Below are 27,821 nucleotides of genomic sequence, written 5' to 3' on the forward strand. Positions count from 1 at the left end.
GGCGCAACCAGCGCCAAAACGGGAGCGTGCGCATGTTTTATGAGGACATGACGCGTCGTTTCAAGCGCGCAGACCCCCAGATGCCAGAAGACAAGAAGCTGCGCCACCTGATGCGAGGCGTGAAGCAAGAACTTTTCGCAGGACTAGTGCGCAGCCCACTGCGCACTGTTGCGGAATTCATCAGTGAGGCTACCACCATGGAGACGACGCTGCAACACCAGGCTCGTCAATACAATCGCGACGTGAACATCATTGGGTCCGACGCACTACCTATGCAGGGCGGAAGCGATATGGATGCATTACGCAACCTCGTCCGTTCTGTCGTGCGAGAAGAACTGCAAGCACTCCGGATGCCTTGCAACACGACGTCCTTTCCATCACTAGCTGAAGTCGTCCGGGACGAGGTGCGTATGGCAGCTGAGCGAGTTCCTGACGTTTCCTACCAGCTCGACGCGACACCCAGCTACGCGTCCGTCCTACGTAGGGCTCCCACGCAAGACCACAGTACCAATACCGCAGCTCCAGGAATGGAGCCGCAGGGTCCTCCTCGCTACACCCCTGCGCCAACCTATCAGCGACCCCGTAAGAGTCAAGTATGGCGGGCCCGCGACCGTCGGCCCCTCTGCTTCCATTGCGGTGAAGCAGGTCACCTCTACCGGGCGTGCCCGTACCGCCGCGTCGGCCTGCGGGGTTTCGCACCGGATGACCCCTGCCCTCAAAATGGCGAGCGGCCTACTGAAATCGCAAGCCACCTTGCTGCGCAACACCATCCTGTTACGTCCGGCTACCGAGAGCGTCGGTCTACGTCCCCAACAATTTACCGTTCCTCAAGTCCGAGCTATCCCCGACGCCGACGCTCTCCCAGCCCTCGCCGGGAAAACTAATGTCAGTGGCCTTCGGAGGCAGGGTCGCTGCTGTCGGGAAATGTGAAGATCCTCCGTCCTCGTCACGCTGACTCGACGAGATTTCGCTGGGGTCAGGTAGCAACAGCATCCGACGGGCTACCTTCGACCGATACGACGACATTCCGCTTGGGACAGGTGGCGACAGCGTCCGACACACTACCTCCGATTTGCGCGTAAAGATTGATGGAGCCGATATAACTGCGTTACTAGACACCGGTGCAGATTACTCGGTAATGAGCCACGGCCTCGCCCGCGAATTGAAGAAAGTTTTGACGCACTGGTCCGGCCCGAAAATTCGCACGGCGGGGAGTCACTTGATTACCCCTGTAGGCAAGTGCACAGCGCGTGTCGGCATCCGGGGTTTTGTGCATGTCGGAGAATTCGTCGTACTTCGCGAGTGTTCGAAAGACTTGATCCTTGGCCTAGACTTCCTGCAGACTAACGGCGCTGTCATTCACCTGAAAGAAGCGCGTGTGACGTTCTAGACGAAACGGGCCGTGGAGCACATTGGAATCGAGGATCCGGAACTCAACGTTCTGCGTATTGTCGACGATGACGTGAGGGTGTCAGCACGGTCTAGTGTGCTTGTTCTTGTGCTTCATGACTTGTTTCACGACTACGAGGGCATCGTGGATGGGCACCTCCCGCTACTTCTCGAGAAGGAGATAGCCGTTGCTCGAGGACTCGTTCAACTCCATAACGGTTGTGCTACTGTCCTCCTGACGAATTTTGCTAAGGAGATGCGGCACCTCGCCAAGGAAACGGCTGTTGCCTTCCTTCACGACGTTACTGCCTCGCCTCGTTTATGCACCGGCGGGGCCAACCCTCAAGAGGAGGCTACATCTTGCCGTCTCCTTCAAGCCGTTAAAATTAGCCCGGACTTGACGCCCCATCAAAGGAATCTTCTTTCGGCTCTTGACTGATTTCGCAGACTGCTTCGCCACTGGCTCCAAGGTCGGTCGTACTCCTGTCGCCAAGCACCACATCATAACCGATGAGGCCACGTTACCGGTATGCCAACGCCCGTACCGGGTTTCTCCTAAGGAACGTGAAGCCATTCAAACGCAAGTGAATGAGATGCTTGCGCACGACGTAATCCAGCCTTCGACGAGCCCATGGGCGTCGCCAGTATTCCTCGTCAAGAAGAAAGATGGCACCCTGAGATTCTGTGTCGATTACCGGAAACTAAACAACGTGACCAAAAAGGACGTCTATCCGCTCCCTAGGATTGATGATGCCCTCGACCGTCTACGCGATGCCAGGTACTTCTCCTCATTAGACCTCAAAAGCGGATACTGGCAAATCGAGGTGGATCAGAGAGACCGAGAGAAGACTGCATTTGTGACGCCCGACGGCCTATACGAGTTTAAGGTGCATCCGTTTGGTCTTTGCTCTGCGCCGGCCACGTTCCAACGTATGATGGACACGGTTTTATCAGGTCTGAAGTGGCAGTCGTCCTTAGTGTACTTTGATGATGTCGTTTTCTCGCCTACTTTCGAGCAACACCTGGACCGGTTGCGCATTGTGCTTCAAGCACTCAAAGGCGCACAATTAACGATCAAGCCGGAGAAATGCCATTTCGCTTTCAAAGAACTTCGCTTTTTCGGCCATGTTGTCAGTGCACAGGGCGTTCTCCCTGATCCCGACAAGACTACCGTAGTGTCAAGTTTTCCACGTCCCAGCGATAAAAATGCACTTCGGCGATTTCTGGGCCTTTGCTCTTACTACCGACGCTTCGTCCAAGATTTCTCCAAGATAGCTGAACCATTGACAGCACTAACCAGAGAAGACATACCCTTCCTGTGGGGAGGCGATCAAGAACAAGCTTTCCAGGAGCTCCGAAGCCGCCTCCACAGGCCCCCCCATACTCGCCCATTTCGATGAAAACGCAGCAACTGACGTCCACACTGATGCCAGCAACGTTGGTCTTGGGGCTGTACTTATCCAGTGGCAAGATGACGTAGAACGAGTTATAGCTTACGCGAGTCGAACACTATCCCGATCGGAGGCGAACTATTCAACGACCGAGAAGGAGTGTCTTGCGGTAATCTGGGCCATAAGCAAGTTTCGACCATACCTGTACGGACGACCCTTCCGTATTGTCAGCGACCATCATTCGCTGTGCTGGCTGGCCAGCCTCAAAGACCCGTCTGGACGCTTGGCTCGATGGAGCCTTCGTCTTCAAGAGTATGATGTTACCGTTGTTTATAAGTCGGGACTTAAACACCAAGACGCAGATTGCTTATCACGCGCGCCCTTAGACTCCGCTGCAGTGGAAGACGCCGACGATTTTCCCTTTATTGGGGCCATTACTCAATCCCATATGGCTGACCTTCAACGCAAGGACCAGGAGCTGGCGCCGCTCATCGAGTATCTAGAAGGCCGCGGTGGTCGGGTACCGCCTGTTTTTCGTCGTGGCTTGCAGTCATACTTTACGAAGTGGGGTTCTCTACAAGCGCAATTTTGAAAGATCACAAGAGACATTCCTGCTCGTAGTACCTATGAACCAGACATCTTGAGTGCTTTTCACGACGAATCATCCGCCGGCCACTTGGGAGTTAGTCGCACGTTTGCCAGAATTCGGGCGAAGTATTATTGGCCGAAATTATTACCTTCAGTACGATCCTATGTTAAAACCTGCCGTGACTGTCAACGTCGAAAATCTCCCCCCATGAAACCAGCCGGATTTCTTCAACCTATTGCTCCACCGAAAGCTCCTTTCCAACAAGTGGGAATGGATCTTCTTGGCCCTTTTCCAAAGTCAAGTAATGAAAAGTGTTGGATTGTTGTCGCGACGGATTACCTGACCCGGTATTCTGAGACCGCGTCGCTGACAAATGGAACTGCCACCGAAGTCGCCGCATTCTTTGTTCACGACATCGTATTGCGCCATGGCGCCCCGGCTATTATTATTACCGACCGTGGGGCAGCTTTTACGGCCCGCCTGACTAAGGCAGTGCTGAATCTTACACACACTAGCCATAGACGGGCCACGGCGTACCACCCGCTGACTAACGGCCTGGTGGAACGGCTAAACAGAACTCTGGCCGATATGCTGTCCATGTACGTGAATATAGCGCATAAGACCTGGGATCAAATTCTCCCATACGCCACTTTCGCATACAATACGGCACTTCAAGAGACGACGCGGATTACTCCCTTCGAGCTTGTCTTCGGCCGACGAGTGACCACTCTCCTGGATACGATCTTGCCCGTATACCCCGACTGCGAAAATGAACTTGATATGGACGTCGCTAGTTTTGCTCAGTGTGCAGAAGCGCGGCAGCTGGCACGACAGCGCATATGCCTACCCGATCAAAACGCACGACAGAATTTTTTGTCGCGTATCTGTCGCGCGACAAAATTTTGTGTCGCGCGACAAGCTCTCTTGTAGTGCATTGTGTCGTGCGACAGGGGCTCGTGTCGTGGGTTCTTTGTCGCGACAAAAGTGTTTGTAGTGGGTTCTGTCGCACGACAGTCATCATTCCTGTATTTTGTAGTGTGCAGAAGGTGCCTGTCGCAGGATTTGTCGCGCGACAGGTTTCTGTCGTAGGTGCTGTCGTGCTTCAGGGAGGGTCGTGCCGCGCGACAGGGCCTGCGTGCCTCGACAGAGTTGCCTGTCGCGGGTTCAGTCGCGCGACACTACAGCCTGTCGAGGTATCTGTCTTGCGACAGATACCTGTCGTGGGTCTGTCTTGCGACAGATACCTGTCGTGGGTTCTGTCTTGGGACAAATATCTGTCGTGGGTTCTGTCTTGGGACAAATATCTGTGGAGGCAAGTGTCGTGTTAGAGGTTGCAGTCGATGGTAATTGTGGTTTTCTACAGAAATCTCGAATTTCTGTAGCGCCATCGTGGGATAGTGATAGGCGGACATTCACCAATTTCGTGTTAAATCGCTTGCACTTTGGCGAGCCACGAAGACGATGCGACTTGCTTTGATCGATTGGCGACGATCATCGAGGGAATTAAATGAAGTGTTAATTCACAAACGCGACTCGAGTTTGCAACTCGCTTCCCTACCTAGCTACCGGCCGCACGAAAATTGGCGGGGATGAGAGGCGCCGCTCGCAATCAATCTTCCCTTCAGTTCGCACATGACAGTGTGAGCGAAAGAAGACCATGCTCAAGAGAAAGCATATGCACCAGCGAGAATGCTAGCGGTGCCTGTGAATGAGGCAGTGCTTGCGCATGCTGCGAGCCACGCGAGCGTCTTCATTCCATCCGGCGCGAGCATGACGAATAGCGCTACTGAAGGTCAGTGTACTCGTGGCTGCTGTGACCTGTGCGTCTCGCAACATACTGTACCCACTACCACATGCGGAGAAAAGGCTAAGGTCACATATACGCGTCGCTTAACGTCACGTAATGAGAGTAACCTGATGGCGAAAAAGCTGGAAGATTACTCGCAGTAATCGTCCTGCTATCACAAAGGCAGCATGTATGTTACGCACGCATGACCTGTTGCCTGTATAAATGATCAAGGCGACTCCCATATCAAGTTTCCACGTTTCAGTTTTTAGCCGCGCATGCTGCAAGATCATCATAAAATATGAAAAAATATATATATATTCTTACGTACGACTTCGTTCATTGCTTCCATTGAAAATTTCATGACAGTGACACAACCATCTCGCTAAATATAGAGACAGCGTACGAATCCTAAGGCCTAGTACAGCCATGAGCGTGTTTGAACACGGACGCCTAGAAAGGGCGCGCGCGTGGACCGTTGCGTCGCGCCTGCGCTGTAATTTCCCGGAGGAGCAAGAACCCGAATATTTGCCAGTCGACGTGGCGTTACCCCGCGACGCCAAGGATTGGGTGGCGAGTTCTGCGACATGAAGTCGCGCCGCAAGAATTCGGTCAGTGAGTGACTTCGAATCCCCATGAGGATGTATTAGTTCGGGGCTCCCCCTCCGTGACCAAGGGGCTTAATTAACTCGCGCGAACTCTGTGACTCCCTACTGTAAACGTGCGTTTAATGTCCATTCACACTCGCAATAGCAAAGGTCATGCGGCCAGCAGTCGCTTGCGATCGGGCAGCAGCTCCACGACACTTCCTCACACCTACAAGAGTGACCTGCAGCTCGCCTGCTCGTTTGATTCTCACGTGAAATGAGAAGTCTTGGGACTGACGTCAGTCGATCGCGCGCTTTGGTTCAGTCTCCTGCGCCCTCGCGCCTCGTCCTCTAGAGTGTTCTGGTCCCTCACGCTCGGTCCACTAAAGTGTTCTGGTCCCTCGCTATTAACAGTGTGCTACGACAACCTGAGCGAAGAGTAGAATGTCGGGGCGGTTTTGACGTGCGCCACTGCCATGCTAGCGTACGGGCGCTCTTCTCGGGACCGGCCTGCCAGCCTGGAAGCCGGCGTCAGAAAAATTCACTGGTATTGTTTGTTCACGTCTATTTACTAAGCTCTGGGATAGAGTATCGTTAGCCAATATCGAGTTGTTGGTAGAAGCGGTAACAGCAAAACAAATTTTCTCCCACAGCCGCTTCTGCTGCCCATTGCAGCTCGCCTGGCTTCTGCTAGCTCTGCTCCTGAAGGGGTCGCGGAAACCGAGCTTATTTCACTATGACGCGGGGCTCACAGTAAAATGGTGGCGAGGGTAGCACCTCAGTGCTAGCCAGTTCCGAATCGCACTCAGCTTAGGCGTCGATGTGCAATCGGCTAAGCTTAGCGACGACAAGGGTAGCTAGAGAGCAGCGCGCAGTTCGTCGGCCGGCGCGCCCGCGGGCGGCGTCGTTGCCGAAAGCTCGGCTCGCTCAATGATTGGCTCAGTAGCTCGCGAACTGAGCAGGCAAGGCTGGAAAATCGAGCAGCGAGCGTCTGTCCTGCGACTGAGCGAGACTTTATTCTCACGTTTGCATGCAGCATAGGTGAACAAATTTAGCACACATATATGCATCGAATATCTGCTGCCTTACAGCGTTTATTAAACTCGTCCTCGACGTCACCGTTAGCGCGGAAACCGCGCATATCTTTATTTCACTACGAGACATGGTTCACAGTACAACGTACAGTGAAGAGAGTAGCACCTCAGCGCTATAGCCAGTTCGAAAGCACTCTCAGCTCTGGCATCGATATGAAACCTGCCAGGCTTAGCGACGAATACGACATCCAGGGAGCAGTGCAAACTTGTCGCCCGGCGCGCTCGCGGGCAGTGTCATTTCTGAAAGCTCAGCTCCCGCAATGCTCAGCAGCCAGCGACTTGGGCTCGCAAGGCTGGAAAACTGAGCAGCTAGCGGCTGGACTGCGACTGAGCCCACGTTTGCAGCACAGGTAAACAACTTTTAGCTCACATACAGTAAAAGCTCGTTAATTCGACACTGATGGGACCGCGAAAAATTGTCGAATTATCCGAATGTCGAATTTTCGAATGAACAACAAAAAACAATGTTTGCCGCAACAGGACGTATACCTTTATTTGGCAAGGAAATCTGTAATCACCGTCTGCTTTTTCGAGCGAATTTGAGCGACTACGATAGCTCTAACAGCTGCCAGGTGCTCCGCGGCACACGCGCCGTCAGGGATTTGTTCACAGAAGTCCTCCCGCACAGACAAGGCTTCTGCGGCTCCTTTCACCGTGCACTTCGGCATTTGGGACAACTGCTCACAATCGTAAATCGTCGTCGTTGTCAGCGCCTGTCACTTTAATTATTTCATCCTCGGTCAGCTGACAGGACACAAAGGCGAGGCGCGCAGGCCCTGCGCGCTACCCACCCGAAAGCAGCGCGGGGAGGAGGTGGGGAGGAGGTGAAGGGAGCGCGGCTCCCCGCTTATCTGTTTTTTCAGCCAGCGTTCGCGGGGACGGCGTTGTTGCTGGGACGCGCGTCTTATCTTTTCTCTTTATCTTTCCTCTGATCTTTTAACTCTCCTCTATCTGCACATGGCAGCGGTGGTGGCTCGGCTGAGCCAGTAGGCAATCCCTTGCAATTTCCTTTCACCCTTCTCTCAGTCGCAACAAAACAGCAACAACAAGCAGCGCAGTAAACACGCTGACAAAGCGCGCATTTACCAAAAAAGGCGCCGTAAATAACCGCGATCGTAGCGACTGCTGCGACACAACAAAGCACAAAAAAAAAGACGCCAGCCGCTTCGGCCGCCGCTAACTCGCTTCCTCGGATGGATGGATGGATGGATGATAATATGACCATACGGATGGCCTATCAGCCGTACAGTAGCGCCGCTCATGGCAGTTTTTTTTTTCTTTTTGCTCTCGGCAAACCGGCTTGGCGGGCTGCGGAGTGAAGTCGAATTAACCGACGCACGGCAAAATTTGTTCGAATTAACGAGAGTTTCGCCCCATAGACTCCTATGTATAATTGTAGGGACCTCGCGCGCGCGTCGAATTATCCGATTTTCCGAATTAACGGGGGTCGAATTAACGAGCTTTCACTGTATACGCTTGGGAAACCGGCTTCGTTGCGGCCACCTTAAGGTGATTCTTACGCTCGTCATCGAGGCCATCGTCACCGCTCGTGACGCACTGGCTGAGAACTACAATTCGAGTGCGTGCTAAAACAAGCTGCTCGTATTTCGCGGAACAATCTGAACTCGAAAACACAGTTGCTTCTATCGGCTTCCATGTGGGCTCTTGCTCAATTGTGAAAGTACACGCGAGCAAGATGCGGCGAGTGCGAGCCGCTGTTGCATATCAGCTAAAGTGTGACGCAACTATCGGCGTAGTTTCGCAAAGCAGTTGATATCAAAGTTATCCGCTTGTACGGGTCACAGTTAAGCCCTCAGTTTCGTGTAAATCTCCGTCGAGCATGCCCGCGTCAGTCAAAGTAATGCATCGCAGCTGCTCTCAGTCCTACCGCTCACGTCCAACATATCCTTGATATGCACCAGCTTGAGGTACGGTGCATTTCTTTGCCCGTTTTGTCGCAATTAAGAGATTTTAGCTGGCAGCAAACGAAATTTCATTCCGTCAACAGCGTCGTCTGCGCCGTCGTCTGCTCCATCGTCTGCTAGAACATCCGGGGCACCCTGGGTGATGGGATCACAGGATCGCAGCTTCTACAAAAGTATTTAAAAGCGCTTTAGTGTTCGCACTTAATAAAAAAATAAATTTAAAACAATTGAAATATTTTTCTTCTGAACATAATTCAAATATTAGTAGTAAAAAAGCGCATTTGAGTTGCAGTTTTTCAACGACGCAAAAACAAGGGCAAAGCCGCTGACGCCGGCGCCATGTCAGTGCGTGCGTTGCCTCACGTTTTGTGTTATTTGGATTTTCATGGCATTGTTTGAGTGCTTGTGCGGCGGACATGTGTGAAGAACAGAAGTGTGTTTTGGAAGCCAACGACGAGTATTACGCCCAGTCAACATCGGTGAGTTTGGACGGGCAAAGCCGTGAAGAAAGGCAGCGCTACGACGTCTTGTCATCTGGAAAGGCAATGAAGACGACGGCGCGGTTTTACTAAGCCTGGATGAGCTGCATGATTGGTGAGTACCGTCACCGCTTCTCTATTACTGATCTGTATTCACACGCGTTATTAGTGTGCGGCTATATAGGGATGGCAGTGGAGGCAGTCTGCGTGCGGTTGCCTCAGCTATAATGCGTTGCCTGAAAAGAACGGACGTATAGCCTGCGTGACAAGTCTTGCTTCATAGTCTGCGTTTAGTACTCAGGTGCCGTGGTAAATAAAAATGCCACCAGAGATCACAGCAGAGTTATGCGGTCGCTTGCTAGCGCTGCGAAAAACTACAATGTTTACTACATTCAACTGGCATGGATTTGTACTGCGTAGAAGACGACGATCAGTGCCGCGGGTGAGAGCGCTTTTGCGTGGACAGCTGAAAACAGGCGAGGGAACTGACAACGGGTGATTTTGCTCGCGGCTGGTACCCATCGGATGGATTTGTGCTATTTAGAAGATTATTATGAGCGGCAGTGCTGCGCGATGAAGCACTCGCGCTAGGCGAGCTGCGAACAGACGACGGATGGTTTTGCTCGGTGTTGGTGCTCATCGGATCAGTGCTTACTTCTTAATATTCGTCATGCAAATTATTTTGAAGACAGTGATCGCATGTGGAAGGCTGGCGCATATGTACTAGTCATTTGTAAACTTTTTATCTGTGCTTCCCCATTGGAACAGAATTTGGCAATATTATGTCAGTTAGGTCGTTCTTGTGTCTTCCCTGAACTGTAGGCGTCCATGCTTCCTCTCCTTCAGGGCACTGAACTGTTGGGGATGCAACTGCACACTTATTTGGGATTTCAAGCTTTTTGCTGTATGCCTCGCTTATGCGGCCCGCTTTCAGGTCGTTCGCAATTGGTGATGGTTTGTTATTCATTTTCACTTTCTCTTATTTATTCTTGGTTGACTGCCGGCAGCAGTTCTCCGCGCTCGGAACTGTTCCCAGGCACGGAACCCTACCCACAGACCTCCCTGCACCTCACTCACCAGTGTTCTTCGGTATTTTTTTTTTGCTCTTGCCCCTACTTGCATTACCACTCGACAAATGTTTTGCTGTTTTTATTTGTGTGGAATTTGTTAAATGCACTACTAATTTTCGTATCATGCTCAGTTGTGACGTGAGATATCGGGCTCCTTGGTATTGAATGCATGTCTTTTGCATTTTCTCTTCTCATTTATGCAAGGTAAACTGGTCGACTGGGTGCTATGTTCAATTTAAGAATACATTAGACGCTGGTGCAAGGCACCCTAATAGTAATTAACTAAAGCCTGCGCATGCTATATTCGAATAGTTGGGCTCTTTTCATCATGCATAAGAATAAAGCGGTATTCCAGCCAGCTCATCTTTCAATGTGGTTATGACAGTCATGTAAATGTACTCAAAGAATGTGTATGGGTGTTTCACATACAATCTCCTTATTTATTTTGTCATGGGCCACCTCATTGCTTTTTGTGTTCCTATATTAATACCTCATTTTAGTTTCTGAAGCAGTCGACAGTTTGTTTTGTCGTCATTCATGACATTGTCACTGGCACTGACAGCTGTTGGTTGGGACGTATTTATCTGCAGTTGCCAGCTGCCAGCATCTGCTGGGCCATGCGTGCTTCCTGCCTTCAGCTGTGCCATCCCTCCAAGCCATTCATGGTAATTATCTTTTTCAGTTACGCATACCTTACCTGCCTGTTTTGAAAAATATTTTCAACATAGGCTCACTGCTGTGTTTAAAAATGCATGCAGAACTCTACATGCACTTTACAGCAGTACCTCAGCTTATTACATGAACTGCAAATTTGTACGAAATATAGCCGCACATGTAGCTCTTGACACTGCGCTGTTATTATAAAGTTGAGCCTGCTTCAGGTGCAGTGACTATTCCACACCTGTTGCCTTTTATGCATGTGTGTCCTCTAAAAGGGCCAAAATGTTTGTTTATCTTTTAAAAACGTTGTGCTGTACAATAATACTTTAATGGTATTTAGTGCTTGTACATTGAAATGTCAGTCAGTAAAGTAACATTGTATGATGACACCAAATCTTGTGTGGCATAGCATCCTTGCAGCGTACTTGGCAAGCTCCTGTCAGCGCAGATGTATTGCTGGTTTATTGCTGTGGCATGTGGTTATACTGTACAGTTTGTACCTCTACGTTCTTGACAGTATCCTTGAAAAATTTTAAATTGGTTTTTGAGCCAAGGAAGTGACAGAGTAACTGTCTCACATCTTGATAGGCACCTGAACAATCATGCAAGGGAAGGGATAAAGGAGGGAGTTAAAGAAGAAAAGAGGTGCCGTAGCAGAGGGCTGCAGAATAATTTTGGCCACCTGGGGATCTTTATCCTGCACTGACATCAAACAGCATGCAGTTTAGCCTGTGTTCACTTGGGCCTGCATAAAAAAAAACGAGCAGACCTTCTTAGAACTAACATTTCATTGCACCAGCTACTTTGTAGCTTTGACTGCAGTGACCTGAAATCAACTGTTGTTTACTTTGCACAACCCACATACCCTGAACAAGATGTGATGATGCTAGACGAGGTGACCCTCTCTGCATAGCAGCAGGTTGGTTCAGGAAATGCGAAGACTCATGGAGAACCGCTCAGTTATATTTGATTTCATGTTATTGTAGTATTAATGGTGAGTTGTAGTATAAGTGATGAATTCTTGCAAATGATTGAGGACATCAATACTCAGTGTGAAAATGAGAGCTAAATCAATACTTAATAATCAGGAAAGAGGCCTTTTTATGAAATGCAGTAAGGTACTGGAAGTCGAAACAGAATACACCTCGGCCAGGTCATGCACAGATATAGAGCATTTGAAAGAAATGGTTGGGAGAATAAGAAAGGGGTTTATTGCCTTAGGCATGCACTCAGAAGTTACGAGCAGCACCTTGCAGTATGCTCAAAAAGAAATTTTAAACTGCTTTGCCTTTGCTAAGCTGTCGGAAAAAGTGGGGTACTTTACAAAGGGCTTAAAATTGAGAACAGTGCGGTGAACCACTCAGGAAAATCATAGGGTTAATGATAAGAGATTGGGAGAGAACTGAGTTGGTTGGAAATAAATGCGAATTAAAATCTGAGCGGGAATCATAAATGGACATAGGCAGGACATACATTTTTTAAAGAACCTGGCTATCCTTTTGGATAGTGGAGCGGTTACTCACAGCAGGAAATTGTGCTGTTCTTGCTTTCATTTTATGGACATATGCTTTGTGTCTTACATCTCTTGGCCTGCCATAGGCAGCATATGCTCATAATAAATTTTTACCTGTCTAATTATGTGGCACAGGGAGAATTGAACTATATAACCTCATCAATGCACACCCTCTCTGAAGTGAACTTTGTCAGCCCCGTCAGTCACCACATTGATGCATGTCACCCCAAATGGGAGCCGTCATGGTGGCTGAGTGGTTATTGTGCTTGGCTGCTGACCCGGAAGAGGCAGGTTCGATTCCAGCCAGTTTTGATTCCAGCTGTACTAGTCTCATTTCAATGGAGACGAAATGCTAGAGGCCCAGGTACCGTGTGATGTCAGCACACCTAAAGAATTTTCCAGTCCTCTACAATAGCGCCCTGTATAGCCTGCGCCGCTTTGTGGCATTAAACCCTTTAAAACCAAGTAAAGTAATGAATACATCATTTCCAAAAATTGTTTAAATTTATTATTTTCTAAACGTTAACAATTTTCTGCACCTGTTTTCCTTCGTCTTTCCCTCTTATTTCCTCCCTCATGCTGAGTAACAGGTCAGTGATTTTAAGTAAATATTTTGTTCATTTCATTAGCAAAGTTTCTCTGTCTCTCTCTATTGCTTTGCTTTTTGTATCTGCAGTATAGTATTATGCAGAAATATGTCAAGATTAGATCCAAGAGATATGGTCTAGATTTTAAGTTCTATAGTCAACCACACATTACTTATTACGCTATCAAGGCTTTTTTTTGGCATGTGCTACCTGGTACAGAACTGATGTGGCCTACAGCGGTAAATATTGTTTGAATGTGCATAAATTGAATAGGAAGGCAAATTTCCCATTTGACTATGTAAATAGATTGGGCAATCATGTGCTCACAAAGCTCATAAACTTTTCTGTTTCCAAAACTTTCTGTAAAAGGCACTGACTCACTGAAATACACTACAGTTACTTTTGCCTAATCCTGATATTATTTACTGAAGATTGGTTTGAGGGAAAGTCCACTGAGCTCGAATGAGTGCACGGCAGCTTGTCTTTGTCCAAAGTATTTGGAGAATAATGAATTTTGTTACCTGGCAGAGATAAAGCAAGGATGGCAGTGTTTTGTAATGTCCACAGGGCATTCTTCCAAAGCCCAGTATGCATGTAATTCCTTCATTTTGTGCAACATAAAATGTCTTCCCTTTACACTCATGGTTGAAACAAAATGCTATTTGAATACTTCACCACTCAAAAAATGAAGGCCATTGTGCTGCTCTACAAAATATCAGGCTGCAGCGGTTGTTGCGAGGCAAATTCACCAGGTTGTCATCATCATCAGTCTAACACCCAATGCAGGGCAGAGGCCTCTCCCATGTCTCTCCAATTAACCCTGTCCTTCGCCAGTTGTGGCCACCGTATCCCCACAAACTTCTTAATCTCATCCGCCCGCCTAACTTTCTGCTGCCCCCTGCTACGTTTGCCTTCTCTTGGAATCCACTCTATCACTCTTAAGGACCACTGGTTATCTTGCCTTTGCATTACATCTCCTGCCCAAGCCCATTTCTTCCAAATAACCCACGTTTTTTTCACACCTATTTGTGAGGCTCCGCGTTTTTTTCTCACCTATTCGTCAAGCTGCAAGCCACTTGCACGCTCTACAAACCTATTTAAAGTACATTATCCAGCATTGTTGGCATGGAGTGTGTAGTGCTAAAACAAAAAATAATACAATAGCTGATGATCTGCTAGAGCAACAGAATTCCAAGAGTTTGAGAAGGGCAGTGGGAGAACTAGCAAGGCGGGATAGCGAAATTCGACAAGCAGTGGACAGGGATCCTGCAACTTGTAGAGGACAGGCAAATTGGAGGCTTGTGGAAGGGGCTGTAGTCTTGAGTGCGCCTAGCCGGCCTTGTGATGCATTGTATAGGGCCCTTTGTTTTTGAGTAAAACTGGTTTCTCCTGATTGTTGCATTCCAGAAAGATTCATCAAGATTGGGTTAAACCCAAGTTTCACGTGCAAATGTGCCTGTAAGAAAGTGTAGATTGATAATGCATGAAGCTAAAGAACCACTGGAGAGTAGTGGATACGTCTCGTATTTCTTCGTAGCTATATTGTTTAAACAGTGCTGGCTATTTTAATTCCTTTTTAATGCTTATTGCTTGTCGAGTTGCATAAAATTTTAGGATAAATTGAAAACTGCAGGTAGGTTTAATTACAATAATTATACCCGTATTTCTGAAGCTCTGTTCGAAGAGAGGTCCACATTTTGTGTGCATGCTTTGAATTTGATTATTTTCACACTGCAAAATGGAGGACAGGTCTGCTGTGAGAGTTTTTTTGCAATGAAGCGAGAGCAAGTGGTGCGGAATGCTTGTTACTGTGTCGCCCTGCCAATATTTCTAGAACCCCTGGGACCACTGAGCTTGTGAGTATCTATGACTCAAAAGGTCGGAGCTGATTGCCCATTCCGTGGTTGTCTGTATTAACCGGTGCAAGGCCAAGGGCTCATAGCTAACAAGCATATGACACCATAGAACTAGATGCAGTCAGGCTGGGACTGTGCAGTATGTCAGTGTTAACGAGGTCGTGATAAACGAGGTTTACTCTGCGAAGCTAGTGTGAAATAATAATTGTTCTTATGGAAAATATCGTTTTTTCTTAGTCATTGCAGCAATACAAGCATATCAAATCTGATATCTCTCACTCATCCCTCTATGTTTCAGTTTCAAGGGACCAAGAGTTGCGTGGAAGTCGTGCAAGCCACAAAGTTGCGTGCGGCTTGAGCCAGCAATCAGGAGCAGGCTGGGAATTTGCGAATTGCCAGTGGTATTCGCTCAGTCAAGCAGGCTTTACTGTAAGTACAGTGTTTTCGCCATAGCATTTCTTTGAAAAGTACGCATTGAGCTTGAATAGGACAAGCTGTCGGTCTAGTTGGTCTGATCCTTTGTGGTTGACAGAGCTTAGAAACACAGACTGGGGTCAGAAAGAAAAAATGTGAGGGCACAGGTGCTGACTACAGATTTATTCCAGAATCACCGAAACACTGCATATATAACCAAAACACAGGCGCCAACAGGTGGCAATTTTATGCACTCGTGGCAACAATAAGTGATATGGCCAATAGTGGGAAAACAACACAAACTAGAAACAGAAACCAAGACTATAGAGCAGGGAAGGATGAAACCATAACAAGGTTAAAGGAATAGTTTTAAGCAAGTCATTTTTAAGACCACCAGCACGTGAAACAGTGGAACGGTTTGACCAAAATTTTCAAGTACTGGTCTGATAACACGGAACTAAAACACTACACGCAAACACAGATCAAGGGCAGTGAAATAAAAGTAAAATGGCAAGAAAAAACATGCCGTGAAAAGAAAATGGTGATTGGGCAAGCAAACAAGAATTGGTCTACAAAGGTGAAGTGAGCTAAAAAACTGAAAGAATAAAAGGGGAATAAATGCACATGAGCAACAAAGGTGAAGCCAAGAATTAACATGGCTACAGGAGGAAGATGAGCTACTGTAAAAACGAGAGATAAAATATCAATAAATGAAATGAAATTTAAGCGCACACGAAAAACGCACACAAGAGGAGATACACACAGGACAGGCGCTAACTTCATCTGATTTATTCGCAGGTAAGAGAGCGAAAATATATACATAAAACGAGGCATGCGCAGTAAAGAAACAGATCGTCATATCACAATGCGTGCTCAAGGTATCTGTATTCTGCCTGCAAAAGATTAACTGATGTATCACTCACACAGTCATGCCCCCTCTTCCTGATGTGAAATGCTTCTAATAATTCACGTGCCGTCTTATCACCGCTCCTGCCAAGAATCTTTATCTCCTTCAGCCGCGGCTCGGCTCTGCAGTTCGCACAATGGTCAGCCAAATGTGTCCCTCCACCCCTTAATGCCCGCAAATGTTCCCCCGCCCGGTCATTGACACACCGCCCAGTCTGGCCTATGTAAGCCCTACCGCAGGTCAAAGGTATCTCGTAAACGACACCGGAACAGCAGTCGACATACTTCTTTGAGTGCTTCTTCCTGCAGCCACTCTTCTTTTCCGTGCATGAAATGCGTGAGCAAAGGTAGGCAAGTTTCTTCGGTGCGGAGAACACCACAGGAACGCCGTGTCGGCTTGCCACCTTCTTCACATGATGGGCAACCTTGTGGATATACGGAACCACTACTGGTTTAAACGAGTTCCTTTCTAGTACGTTCGCTTTGGCGAACATGACCTGCTTGGTTTTTCGAAGAAGGGCCTCGGCCACGGAAACAATGACCGCGCAGGGGAACCCAGCCATAAGTAGCCGGCGTACTTGCTTATTAAAGCTACACTGCATAGCACGCGGGCACGACTTCGAGAGAGCAGACCCCAGGCATAGGCCGGCAATAGACCTCTTAACTGTTTTGGAATGAGCGGAATCAAAAGGTAAAAGCTCTTTCTGTGCCCTCGGAGCGTACTCCCAACAAACATGATCAACTCCTATAGTAAAATTGACATCTAAAAACTGCAACGAACCTTGTAAAGGGAGTTCGTGCGTAAATCTCAATCCCCTCCCGTTCTGCTGAAAGCTCTCCAGGATGCTGCCAACTGCTTCGGTGTAAGAAATGTTGTTTAGTTTTTTCAAAACAATAAGAAAATCGTCTACGTACCTAAAAACTTTCAGCACTCCCTTCCCATTAAAGCTTTGCTCAAGGGCGCGGTCAATAAAAGCTAAAAACAGGTTACAAAGCACAGGGGCTACGCAGGACCCAATGCAGATCCCTTGTCTCTGACGATAAAATTTATTCTCAAAAGAGATAAAAGTGACACCTAAATAAAACTCAAGAACGCGCATAAAATTGTCCACTGTAAGACCGCATGAGTTCTGGAACTCCACCTCTCCGCTTTCTTCTATCGCGCTCCTAACATCACCAAACAAAACATCGTGGGGCACAGAATAAAACAGATCTTCCACATCTACCGAGAACATATACCCAACTGCAGAATTACCCTCGAGAAACTGTACAACCTGCAGCGAGTTTTTTACAGTAAAGGGGTCATGGACCTGTAGAGAGCCTAGGTGTTTCTGCAGGTACCTACTGAGGACGTGCCTATGTACCTATGTCGGCGCGGTCATTGTTTCTGTGGCCGAGGCCCTTCTTCAAAAAACCAAGCAGGTCATGTTCGCCAAAGCGAACGTACTAGAAAGGAACTCGTTTAAACCAGTAGTGGTTCCGTATATCCACAAGGTTGCCCATCATGTGAAGAAGGTGGCAAGCCGACACGGCGTTCCTGTGGTGTTCTCCGCACCGAAGAAACTTGCCCACCTTTGCTCACGCATTTCGTGCACGGAAAAGAAGAGTGGCTGCAGGAAGAAGCACTCAAAGAAGTATGTCGACTGCTGTTCCGGTGTCGTTTACGAGATACCTTTGACCTGCGGTAGGGCTTACATAGGCCAGACTGGGCGGTGTGTCAATGACCGGGCGGGGGAACATTTGCGGGCATTAAGGGGTGGAGGGACACATTTGGCTGACCATTGTGCGAACTGCAGAGCCGAGCCGCAGCTGAAGGAGATAAAGATTCTTGGCAGGAGCGGTGATAAGACGGCACGTGAATTATTAGAAGCATTTCACATCAGGAAGAGGGGGCATGACTGTGTGAGTGATACATCAGTTAATCTTCTGCAGGCAGAATACAGATACCTTGAGCACGCATTGTGATATGAGGATCTGTTTCTTTACTGCGCATGCCTCGTTTTATGTATATATTTTCGCTCTCTTACCTGCGAATAAATCAGATGAAGTTAGCGCCTGTCCTGTGTGTATCTCCTCTTGTGTGCGTTTTTCGTGTGCGCTTAAATTTCATTTCATTTATAGCTATGCACCATCTAGCCCAAACAGAAGTTTTGTTAAATTATAAAATATCAAAATGTGAAATTCAATTAGTATTAAAGATAAAAGCAAACAAAAACGCGAAAATAGAGGAGTTGGCAGAAAAGTCAAGGCATGCAAGATGTTTTTAAAACCAGGGCTAGGTCAAACATCCTGAAGAAAGGCAATCTTTTTTTCTGAGGGTGTTCTTGCCCATTAATCCTCGAGCCTCAGAATCCCGGCGGCTCCCACCAGTTCATGTCGGCTTATTCTGGTGCTTTTTTAACACAATGGCACTTTTTCGAACATGGGTGGCATGGCTTTTTTCGGTCACAGTTTTGGCAATGGACTTGCAGATTTAGGACGTGCTTGTAGGCCAGTTGGTTGGAAATCGTTAGAAAAACCGCAAAACAGAATGGGACAAAGGCAGGCAAAACACAAGGCGGTACGACAACTGAACATTTATTGAAGAAATGAGTGCTCATATGGATCAGTTGCGCATGTAATCTGCAAACAATCATTGCAAAAACAACCTAGGGAGGGAAACAAATTCCAATTCTTTCTGAAAAATGGACACAGAAGGCGTGCTATCCCACCTATCTGGCTTCGACCTCAGGATGGCAACAGCCTTGAGAATTTCTTTCCAACTGGCCCTTTATTCATCCAATAATAGTGTGCAGTTCAGTTTAGGTTAAGTCTTTACAACTGGGACAGTGGACAGGCAGGCAAGGTCGTCCGGGCCTACCCAAGAAATGCTAATACTCTTGCAAGGGAGTGTTTCACCATCTACCAATTTGGCCGGTATAAAATCGACCACAGCTGAGAGGAATCGTGTACACCACCCCCGTTGCACATGGCATGAGGCATTCAAAAAGTACCGCCAACGGGCATGTTGTACGAGATTCCCCTCACCTGTGGCCAGTTTTATATCGTCCAAAGTGGTAGATGTTTACACATTTGTTTGCAAGAGTATGCGTGTTCCTTGAGTAGACCCGGAGGCATTTGCCGTCCCACTCACTGTCTCATTGTAGACTGCTATCCCAAACTGAACTGCACACAGATTATTGGATGAAGAAAGAAGCAGTTGGAAAGAGAAATTGTCGAGGCTGTTGCCATCTTGAGGTCAGAGCCAGATAAGTGTGTCAGCACGCCTACTGTGTTCATTTTTCAGGAAAATTAGCGTTTCTGTCTGTGTTTCCCCCGGTTGTTTTTGTTTCGTTTTTGAGCAGGTGATTGTCATATTTGCTCAGCTCTATGGTTGCCATTGAATTTTTTTGCCTCTTTACGATTGTTTGCAGATTACACACGTGACTTGTCTATATAAGCACTGCTGTTCAATAAATTTTCAGTTGTCAGTACGGCCTTGTGTTGTCACCTGCCTCTGTGTGATAGTTTTGTGGTTTTGCTCTTTCCGACTGGCAGATTCCCGAGAAATGTACCCGATAAATCAATCTTATGCTCCCTTATCCTTTCATTGATGCCAATGTATACCTTGCCGCAAGACAAAAGGATTGATTAAATGCCCTCCGCGCATGGCGCTAAGGGTTTTCTGTGCTGCGTGGTGCAGCGTCTTTTTTTTTCATTTAGGATTCCGCAACTGCAATAGGTGCTAGGGGGTCAGAAAAGGCAATGTCTACTCCTGCTTTCTCTCCGATTTTCTTAAGGTTCTGTGAAATTTACCTTTAGAAAATTCGAGAGATAGAGTAGATGCTTTTTTTGCTGCCGCCCCCCCCCCCCATCACCTATCACACCTCTCTAGGATCGTCAATGAAAAAGAAAAAAGAAACAGGCTGCACTGCATTGCACAGAAACCCTTAGTGGCATGCACAAGAAGTGCTTTCTCAATCCCTTTTTCTTGCTGCAAGGTATACATTGGCATCAATGGAAGGCTAAGAGAGCATTACACTGATTTATCGGGTACATCTCTTAGGTACCTGCAAGTCCACTGCTGATAATGGGACGCAAAAAAGCCATGCTGCCCAAAGTTCGAGAAAGCCACTGTGTTAATAGAGCCCTGTAATAAGCTGACGCAATGCAATGGTGGAAGCCGCAGAGATTTTCAGGCTCCGGGGTGAATGTAAAGAACACGCTTGGTTTCACTCGGAGGATTGCCTTTCTTTGTGGACGTACTTGATCTAGCCCTGGTTCTACATGTGTGTTACATGCCTTGCCTCTTCTGCCAACTTCCCTCTTTTGGTGTTTTTCCTTGATTTTTGCCTTCATACTGGTTATTGAATTTCACTTTTTTATATTTTATCTCTCGGCTTCACTGTACGTCATCTTCCACTTTTAACCATCTTAATTGTTGGCTTCACCTTTGTGGCTCATGCGCGTTTTTATTCCCCTTTTATCCTTTTAATTTTTAGCACACTTCACCTTCGCTTGTTGCTTAATTCTCGTTTGCTTACCCAATCGCCATTTTGCTTCTATTGCGTGTTTTTTCTTGCCATTTCTCCTTCATTTTTTTTTTCACTGGGCTTGGTCTGTGTTTGTGTATAAGGTTTTTTAGTTCCATTTTATCAGACCAGTTCTTAAATATTCTTTCGGTCAAACCTATCCACTGTTGGCAGTCTTTTAAAAATGACTTGCTTATAAATTTTTCTCTCACCTTGTTCTGGTTTTATCCTGTGCTGTGTCCTCTGGTTTTTGCTTCTAGCTTTTGTTGTTTTTCCACTACTTCTCATACCACTTCTTGTTACCACGAGTGCATAAATCGCTGCGTGTTGGTGCCTGTGGTGTGGGTATTTATGCAGTATGTCGGCAGTTCTGGGAAAAGTTTTAAGTTCAGTGCCTGTGCCATCATCTTTTTTGTTTCTGTCCCTTGTCTGTATGTCTGAGTGCTGTCAACCACAATCGGTGCATTGAGCTGACTGCTCTGCAGCTACCCATGTGTATGCAATGAAGTGGCTTCAAGAATAATGTACACAAAAAAATTGATTCCTTAAAATTTCTGGCATGTTTTTTAGGAAAACATTTGGCATTTAAAGGGCTAAGAGTGCTCTGAAAATCTAAAAATTATGTGCTTCTTGGGGCCTTTCCTCAAATTTCACATCACCTTGTAGCGTGATGCAAGACGTTCAAGTTGTTACCCACAGTTTACTTTTTTGTTGCCCACTTATTGGCTGCCACCTTCTTTGGGAGGCAGTGGCATGGGGTTTGGGAGACAATCTGATTCCTGTGTGTTGGCTGAAGCTGTCTAAGCTTTTGGATGTGGGGAGCAGGTTCACGGTGCCAACTTTTGGCTGTAACTACAGTTTGGCCATGACTGTTAGTCCTTTTCTGTGATGCAGTGTCATTTATGTAATGCATAATTTGATGATGAAGCAGTCTCAGGGGTTGCGGTGCTCAGCTGTTGACTTCAAAGACACAGGATCGATCCTGGCCGCGGCAGTCGCATTCTGATGGAGACAAAATGCTGGAAGCTTGTGTACTGTGCGATGTCAGTGCACGTGAAAGAACCCCATGTGGATGAAATTATCAGAGCCCTTCACTATGGCATCCCTCATAGCCTGAGTCACTTGGGACATTAAACCCCATAAATCCAAACCCATTTTGGTACTTCTCAGCTTCGCCGCTGGCCTGCAGCCTCCCACAAGTTGACGAACGGCAGTTTTTACACCATTCGTAAATGCCTACATAGACGCTACATCATTGGTGGCAAAGGTTGCCAGATGTGCAAGCGTTTCCGGTAGTTTTTCTCTGTTGCTTTCGTCAGGCAGCTTGCAAAAGATGTTTTACTAGGCTAATAAACGGTGAGGTTCTTTGTGTTCTTAAGGTGGTGCAGCGTGATAAAACAGACACATAATAGCCATGCCATGCTTTTTTGTAGCCAAAGGCAATTTTTCGCCTTATTCTCATCATCATTTGCCTTTCATGCTTCCTCGAGGGACGGCAGTTGGAAGAAGGTCTCTAGAGCAGCTCCTTGTCTGAAGAAATGCCGAGTGGCATTCTTCAATCCTAACTGCCCATCAAATGGAAGAGCAGTTGTTTTCTCCACTCCACAGAGTGGAGACGGAGTATCGAGTTGAGGCGCACTTCTGAATTCGGCGGTTAGCCTTTCATAGGCAGCAGATATGCGCAATAAACTTTATTTGCTGTTAATCTTCCAGTTAAACACCAAATCCTCCTCATTCCTCATCAGTGCACACACTGTGTAAGGAACTTTGTCACTCCATTTGTCACCACTTTGATGTATGCCATCCCTAATTCAGGGGCTGTATAATTTTTGAAATTTTGTTGAAATTGCTTGAAAACCTTTGCAATTTCCTGCACCTCTCTTTTTCCCCCAAGTCCCAAACCTACGCAGAGTGCAAGTGGGTTTTTAAACTCCAGCTAAATTTTGTTATTCATCAAAGGGCTTTTCTCTCTACTGCTTTGCTGGATGTATCTGAAGTATAATATTATGCACCAGTGTGTGAAGCTTTGCTCCCAGAGCTATTAGCCCGAGGTAGTAATTTTAGAGCATTGCGTTGCGTTCTCAGCCTGGTTGCGTTTTGAGCCTGAGTTGTGCTGATTCCACGGATAGAACCCAAGTTGGCAGCCTCCAATGCAGCAGTGTATCCCAGTAGTTGCCATGGGAGCCGAGGTGGTTAGATAATGGAATAAAATAATAGCAGGTGGCAGTGTGATGCTCGAGCACCACAGCTCGAAACTAAACTATATCGATCAGTATATGTATATCTGTCTGGCAGGCATTAAAGTCTGGCTGCTTAGTCACGACATTCCTGTAAAATTAGTGGGTGAACCGTTTTGCATGAATGTACCAGATGGTGTCATACGATTCAGCCTGTCGTGCAGCATAAACTTACTAGTTAAGTTAGAGCCTTTCTTGCAGCACGGATTCGAACTGACAACCTATATTAGGTGTATTAATGCTCATTATTCGATCTGCTCATTTTTTATATTCAACCACACTAACATTACTTATTACCCCATCTGTGCAGATTCCTTCTGGCACTATTTGAAGTTGAAGGGTTGCTCGGCTGAGGATCTCCAAAAGTACCACAAGAAGGTGACGCGCTACCTGGCACAGAAGTGCTGTGGCCTGCGGCGGTAAATATCTGTTCAAGCCAATAGTCTCTTGTTATATGCATGAATAGATTGGGTAAGCTCATGTGCTTACAAAACTCGTAACTTGACTGTATTTCCTAACTGTCTGTATGGTACACTTAGGCACTGGAATAACCTGCAAATCGCACTGGAATTTGCCTACTATAGTGAGATACTGCTTTACCCAAGTTCTGCTTAAGGATAGTCTGCTACTGAGATGACGCACAGAAGATTATATTTATGAACCAGACTGTTAACAGCACTTATGGACCACATTAGCAGACTGTTCTGAGACCGCACACAGCCAGGCTTTTCAGCGTGGAAGAGGCGGCTTTAGACAAGGCAGGCGAGCGCTCTGTTGCTGCACATTAAGTAGCTGTCGGATGAATCTCGAAAAAATATGAACGACGCGCCAGGAATATGACTACTACAACCCTTCGGAGATGTGCAGTGCACAGTATACGGCCATGCCAGCGACATGTCTTTCTGTTCAAACTTTCTCTAAAACCGCTGTCACTACGCAGAAGCAGGTTGCAGTATCTGTACTAAGAATCTCTTAGTGAAGCAGCGCAACGGCACAAGGCCAAGGGAAGAAGGGGACAAAAACAGCGCTGAACTGACAACAAATGTTTATTCCGGATGCTAACAGCATATATATACTCTTTTGCACCTTAGAAAAAACAAAGAAACAGAGAGCAGCAGAAAGTATCAATCCCAGTCATTATGCGCATGCAGCTGTATCGCGTGTACATCGATCATTTGAAATCGGGAAGTTGTGCTCTTTCACCGAGATGGCAACGGAAGGAGTGCTGATACAATTCACACCCAGCTTCATGATCTCAGATGCCTCAATAATCTCTCGTGTAAGCTTATCCTTGTGTTTGGTAACAACTTGGCTGTTTTTGAATTCTGGGTAACATGAACAGTCACGACAGTGAGTACCTATGTGGCGGGCCGTGTTCTTGACATTGTTTGCGTGCTCTTTAAGTCTTTCATTAAGACACCGGCCAGTTTGGCCGATGTATGACCCACCACACTTCAACGGGACTGAGTACACCACGTTGTCTTGGCATGGCACATACTTCATCCTGTGGTTTTTCTTGCAATTATGACCAGATTCCGATCTTTTATCCGGGCGATTAACTCTCGCACACAAGCCACTCAGTCTGACAGGAGCCGAAAAAACAACATCTACTCCTGCCTTTTTGCCTATTCTCTTCAAATTGTGGGACACAACATGAACATAAGGTATTACTGCCAGATTTTTTTGCTTGGAATGGGGGACAGCTTTGCCCTCCTTCAGCTTTTTCAATATCCCTTCTGCTACTGATGCCAGAATATGAAGGGGGTATTTTGCGTCTGTTAGCCTATCAACCTGATTGGAGAAACTAAATTCAAACTTGTGTGGGCAGGATTTTTGCATGGCATTTTGAAAGCATGACGCCACAATGCCTCTTTTAACAAGCTTCGAATGGGCTGAGCTGTATGGAAGTAAGGGCTTTTTACCCCTAGGATCAAATGCCCAGCATACATGGAAATCAGTAAAATATAAGGTCAGATCAAGGAACTTAAAGCGATCATTCACAGCCACTTCATGCGTAATTTCCAGCGGCGAAAGCACTTCACAGAATATCGCGCACAGGTCATTCACTTCCGCAGCGAAGCTAGCCGGGTCACAATCTAGTAAAATTAGGTAATCATCTACATATCGGAACACTCTTGCAACTGTTGAGCTCATGAGTGATTGTTCGAGTGCCCTGTCAAGCTTAGCAAGGAACATGTCACTTAGCAATGGAGCGATGCAAGATCCTATGCAGATCCCATTCTTTTGAATAAAAACAGTTCAAAAGAATGGGATCTGCATAGGATCTTGCATCGCTCCATTGCTAAGTGACATGTTCCTTGCTAAGCTTGACAGGGCACTCGAACAATCACTCATGAGCTCAACACTTGCAAGAGTGTTCCGATATGTAGATGATTACCTAATTTTACTAGATTGTGACCCGGCTAGCTTCGCTGCGGAAGTGAATGACCTGTGCGCGATATTCTGTGAAGTGCTTTCGCCGCTGGAAATTACGCATGAAGTGGCTGTGAATGATCGCTTTAAGTTCCTTGATCTGACCTTATATTTTACTGATTTCCATGTATGCTGGGCATTTGATCCTAGGGGTAAAAAGCCCTTACTTCCATACAGCTCAGCCCATTCGAAGCTTGTTAAAAGAGGCATTGTGGCGTCATGCTTTCAAAATGCCATGCAAAAATCCTGCCCACACAAGTTTGAATTTAGTTTCTCCAATCAGGTTGATAGGCTAACAGACGCAAAATACCCCCTTCATATTCTGGCATCAGTAGCAGAAGGGATATTGAAAAAGCTGAAGGAGGGCAAAGCTGTCCCCCATTCCAAGCAAAAAAATCTGGCAGTAATACCTTATGTTCATGTTGTGTCCCACAATTTGAAGAGAATAGGCAAAAAGGCAGGAGTAGATGTTGTTTTTTCGGCTCCTGTCAGACTGAGTGGCTTGTGTGCGAGAGTTAATCGCCCGGATAAAAGATCGGAATCTGGTCATAATTGCAAGAAAAACCACAGGATGAAGTATGTGCCATGCCAAGACAACGTGGTGTACTCAGTCCCGTTGAAGTGTGGTGGGTCATACATCGGCCAAACTGGCCGGTGTCTTAATGAAAAACTTGAAGAGCACGCAAACAATGTCAAGAACGCGGCCCGCCACATAGGTACTCACTGTCGTGACTGTTCATGTTACCCAGAATTCAAAAACAGCCAAGTTGTTACCAAACACAAGGATAAGCTTACACGAGAGATTATTGAGGCATCTGAGATCATGAAGCTGGGTGTGAATTGTATCAGCACTCCTTCCGTTGCCATCTCGGTGAAAGAGCACAACTTCCTGATTTCAAATGATCGATGTACACGCGATACAGCTGCATGCGCACAATGACTGGGATTGATACTTTCTGCTGCTCTCTGTTTCTTTGTTTTTTCTAAGGTGCAAAAGAGTATATATATGCTGTTAGCATCCGGAATAAACATTTGTTGTCAGTTCAGCGCTGTTTGTCCCCTTCTTCCCTTGGCCTTGTGCCGTTGCGCTGCTTCACTAAGATATGTCAGACTAACTCGCCCACCAGTTCATGTTGTACTAAGAATTCGTATCTTAAAGGAAAAAAGAAAGCGCAATGTCCACCTTTGGCACGATTTCTGCAGTGATGTGCGTTCTGCCGGCTGACAGTACACCGCTTGCTTGGTGTTGTAGGCCTAACATGTGCTTTACTCAAGGTGTAGCGAGAAGCGCTTTTGAACTAGCCACCAGCGATCACAGAAATGTCTACTCTTTTTACCGCCTCTACAATAACTTTATGGTAGTATGAACGTGCAGTTTTTATTCCCGCAACGTCTTCGTAAGTGAAGCGCGCGGAAAAACGGGCCAGGCGGACCGCCTCGCACTGATAGATGCGGGTTGCATGCACGGACTCATTCTGAGCCGTTGGCAGAACAGTCATTACAGGCCATGATGCACTTGGTCACACGTTGCATGCACGTCTGCATCTTGATTTCTATCTGGAAACAGCTTGGTTGACGTCACTTCTGTCAGTAAAGTGCTCTGCATGCCAATGTCTCTCCCATTCCAGACGGTTCCCGCCAGCCATCGTATGAAGCGGCGTGTGCATATTCTTCAGTTGTATAATTGAGGCTTTAATGCATTATTCCTATGGGTTTACGTCGGGCCCGTGCCAATTTGATGTTAAATGTGGATCGTTGCATGAAAGGGGAATGCATAATCAAGATTCCACTGTATGACTTTTGTAACATTTGCATGCATTTGTTGTGTATGCATACTATATATATCACTGTTCTTTTTCTTCACCTAGGACAGTCTGAACAAGAGAGACCTGCTGAAGAAAAATTCTGTATATATGTAAATAAATAGTCGATTTGCTCCAAGTGAGGCGTTTTTATACCTGGCTGTACCGCAGGAATGCATCGAATGTTCAGAGTCAGACTGCTGCTCTGTAGCTGCATATTAATTGACAAATAAAGCGTACTTGGTAATGACTACAGGAATACAACACACTACACAAATGCACTACAGAAGGCAGACTACAGAGATACGACACTACAGAATTACGTCACTACAGAAGACAGACTACAGAAATACTACACTACAGAAAGACTACAGAAATACTACACTACAGAAGACAGACTACAGAAATACTACACTACAGAAGACAGACTACAGAAGTACGACACTACAGACTACAGAGGACAGACTACAGAAATACTACATGCCCAAAATACGACAGACTACAGAAGTTTTCTGTCGTAAATTCCTGTAGTGCGTTTTGACTGGGTACAACAGCAACTAGACGCTGATCGCTACAACCAGGGACGGCGCTT

The 27,821-nt window shown here is 46.8% G+C and overlaps 1 protein-coding gene across 3 annotated transcripts; it reads left to right on the forward strand.

Annotated features, from left to right (window-relative positions):
* The first annotated feature begins 6,969 nt into the window (after window positions 1-6,969).
* Window positions 6,970-27,368, forward strand: LOC149355657 (uncharacterized). Of its 3 annotated transcripts, none has more exons than XM_089583971.1 (6): window positions 6,970-9,355; window positions 10,248-10,329; window positions 10,901-10,975; window positions 15,225-15,355; window positions 23,305-23,413; window positions 27,301-27,368. In XM_089583971.1, exons 1-6 carry the CDS (start codon window positions 9,340-9,342, stop codon window positions 27,344-27,346), a joined length of 459 nt encoding a protein of 152 aa, XP_089440097.1. In that variant the 5' UTR covers window positions 6,970-9,339; the 3' UTR covers window positions 27,347-27,368. The 3 variants fall into 3 exon arrangements, with proteins under 3 accessions (XP_089440097.1, XP_089440099.1, XP_089440098.1); XM_089583973.1 differs by having other exon boundaries at window positions 6,971-9,355; window positions 27,296-27,368; XM_089583972.1 differs by having other exon boundaries at window positions 6,971-9,355; window positions 10,251-10,329.
* Window positions 27,369-27,821: the final 453 nt, after the last annotated feature.

This window comes from Amblyomma mixtum, chromosome 3 (assembly GCF_055824585.1).
Source record: "Amblyomma mixtum isolate Tamu chromosome 3, ASM5582458v1, whole genome shotgun sequence".
Classification (NCBI taxonomy): Eukaryota; Metazoa; Arthropoda; class Arachnida; order Ixodida; family Ixodidae; genus Amblyomma; species Amblyomma mixtum.

Excerpts from the sequence above, each read along its gene's own strand:
- LOC149355657 (XM_089583971.1), top strand. Across the intron at positions 10,330-10,900 it reads TCACTCACCAGTGTTCTTCG|TTGCCAGCTGCCAGCATCTG; the intron begins GTATTTTTTTTT and ends ATTTATCTGCAG. Across the intron at positions 10,976-15,224 it reads ATCCCTCCAAGCCATTCATG|TTTCAAGGGACCAAGAGTTG; the intron begins GTAATTATCTTT and ends TCTATGTTTCAG.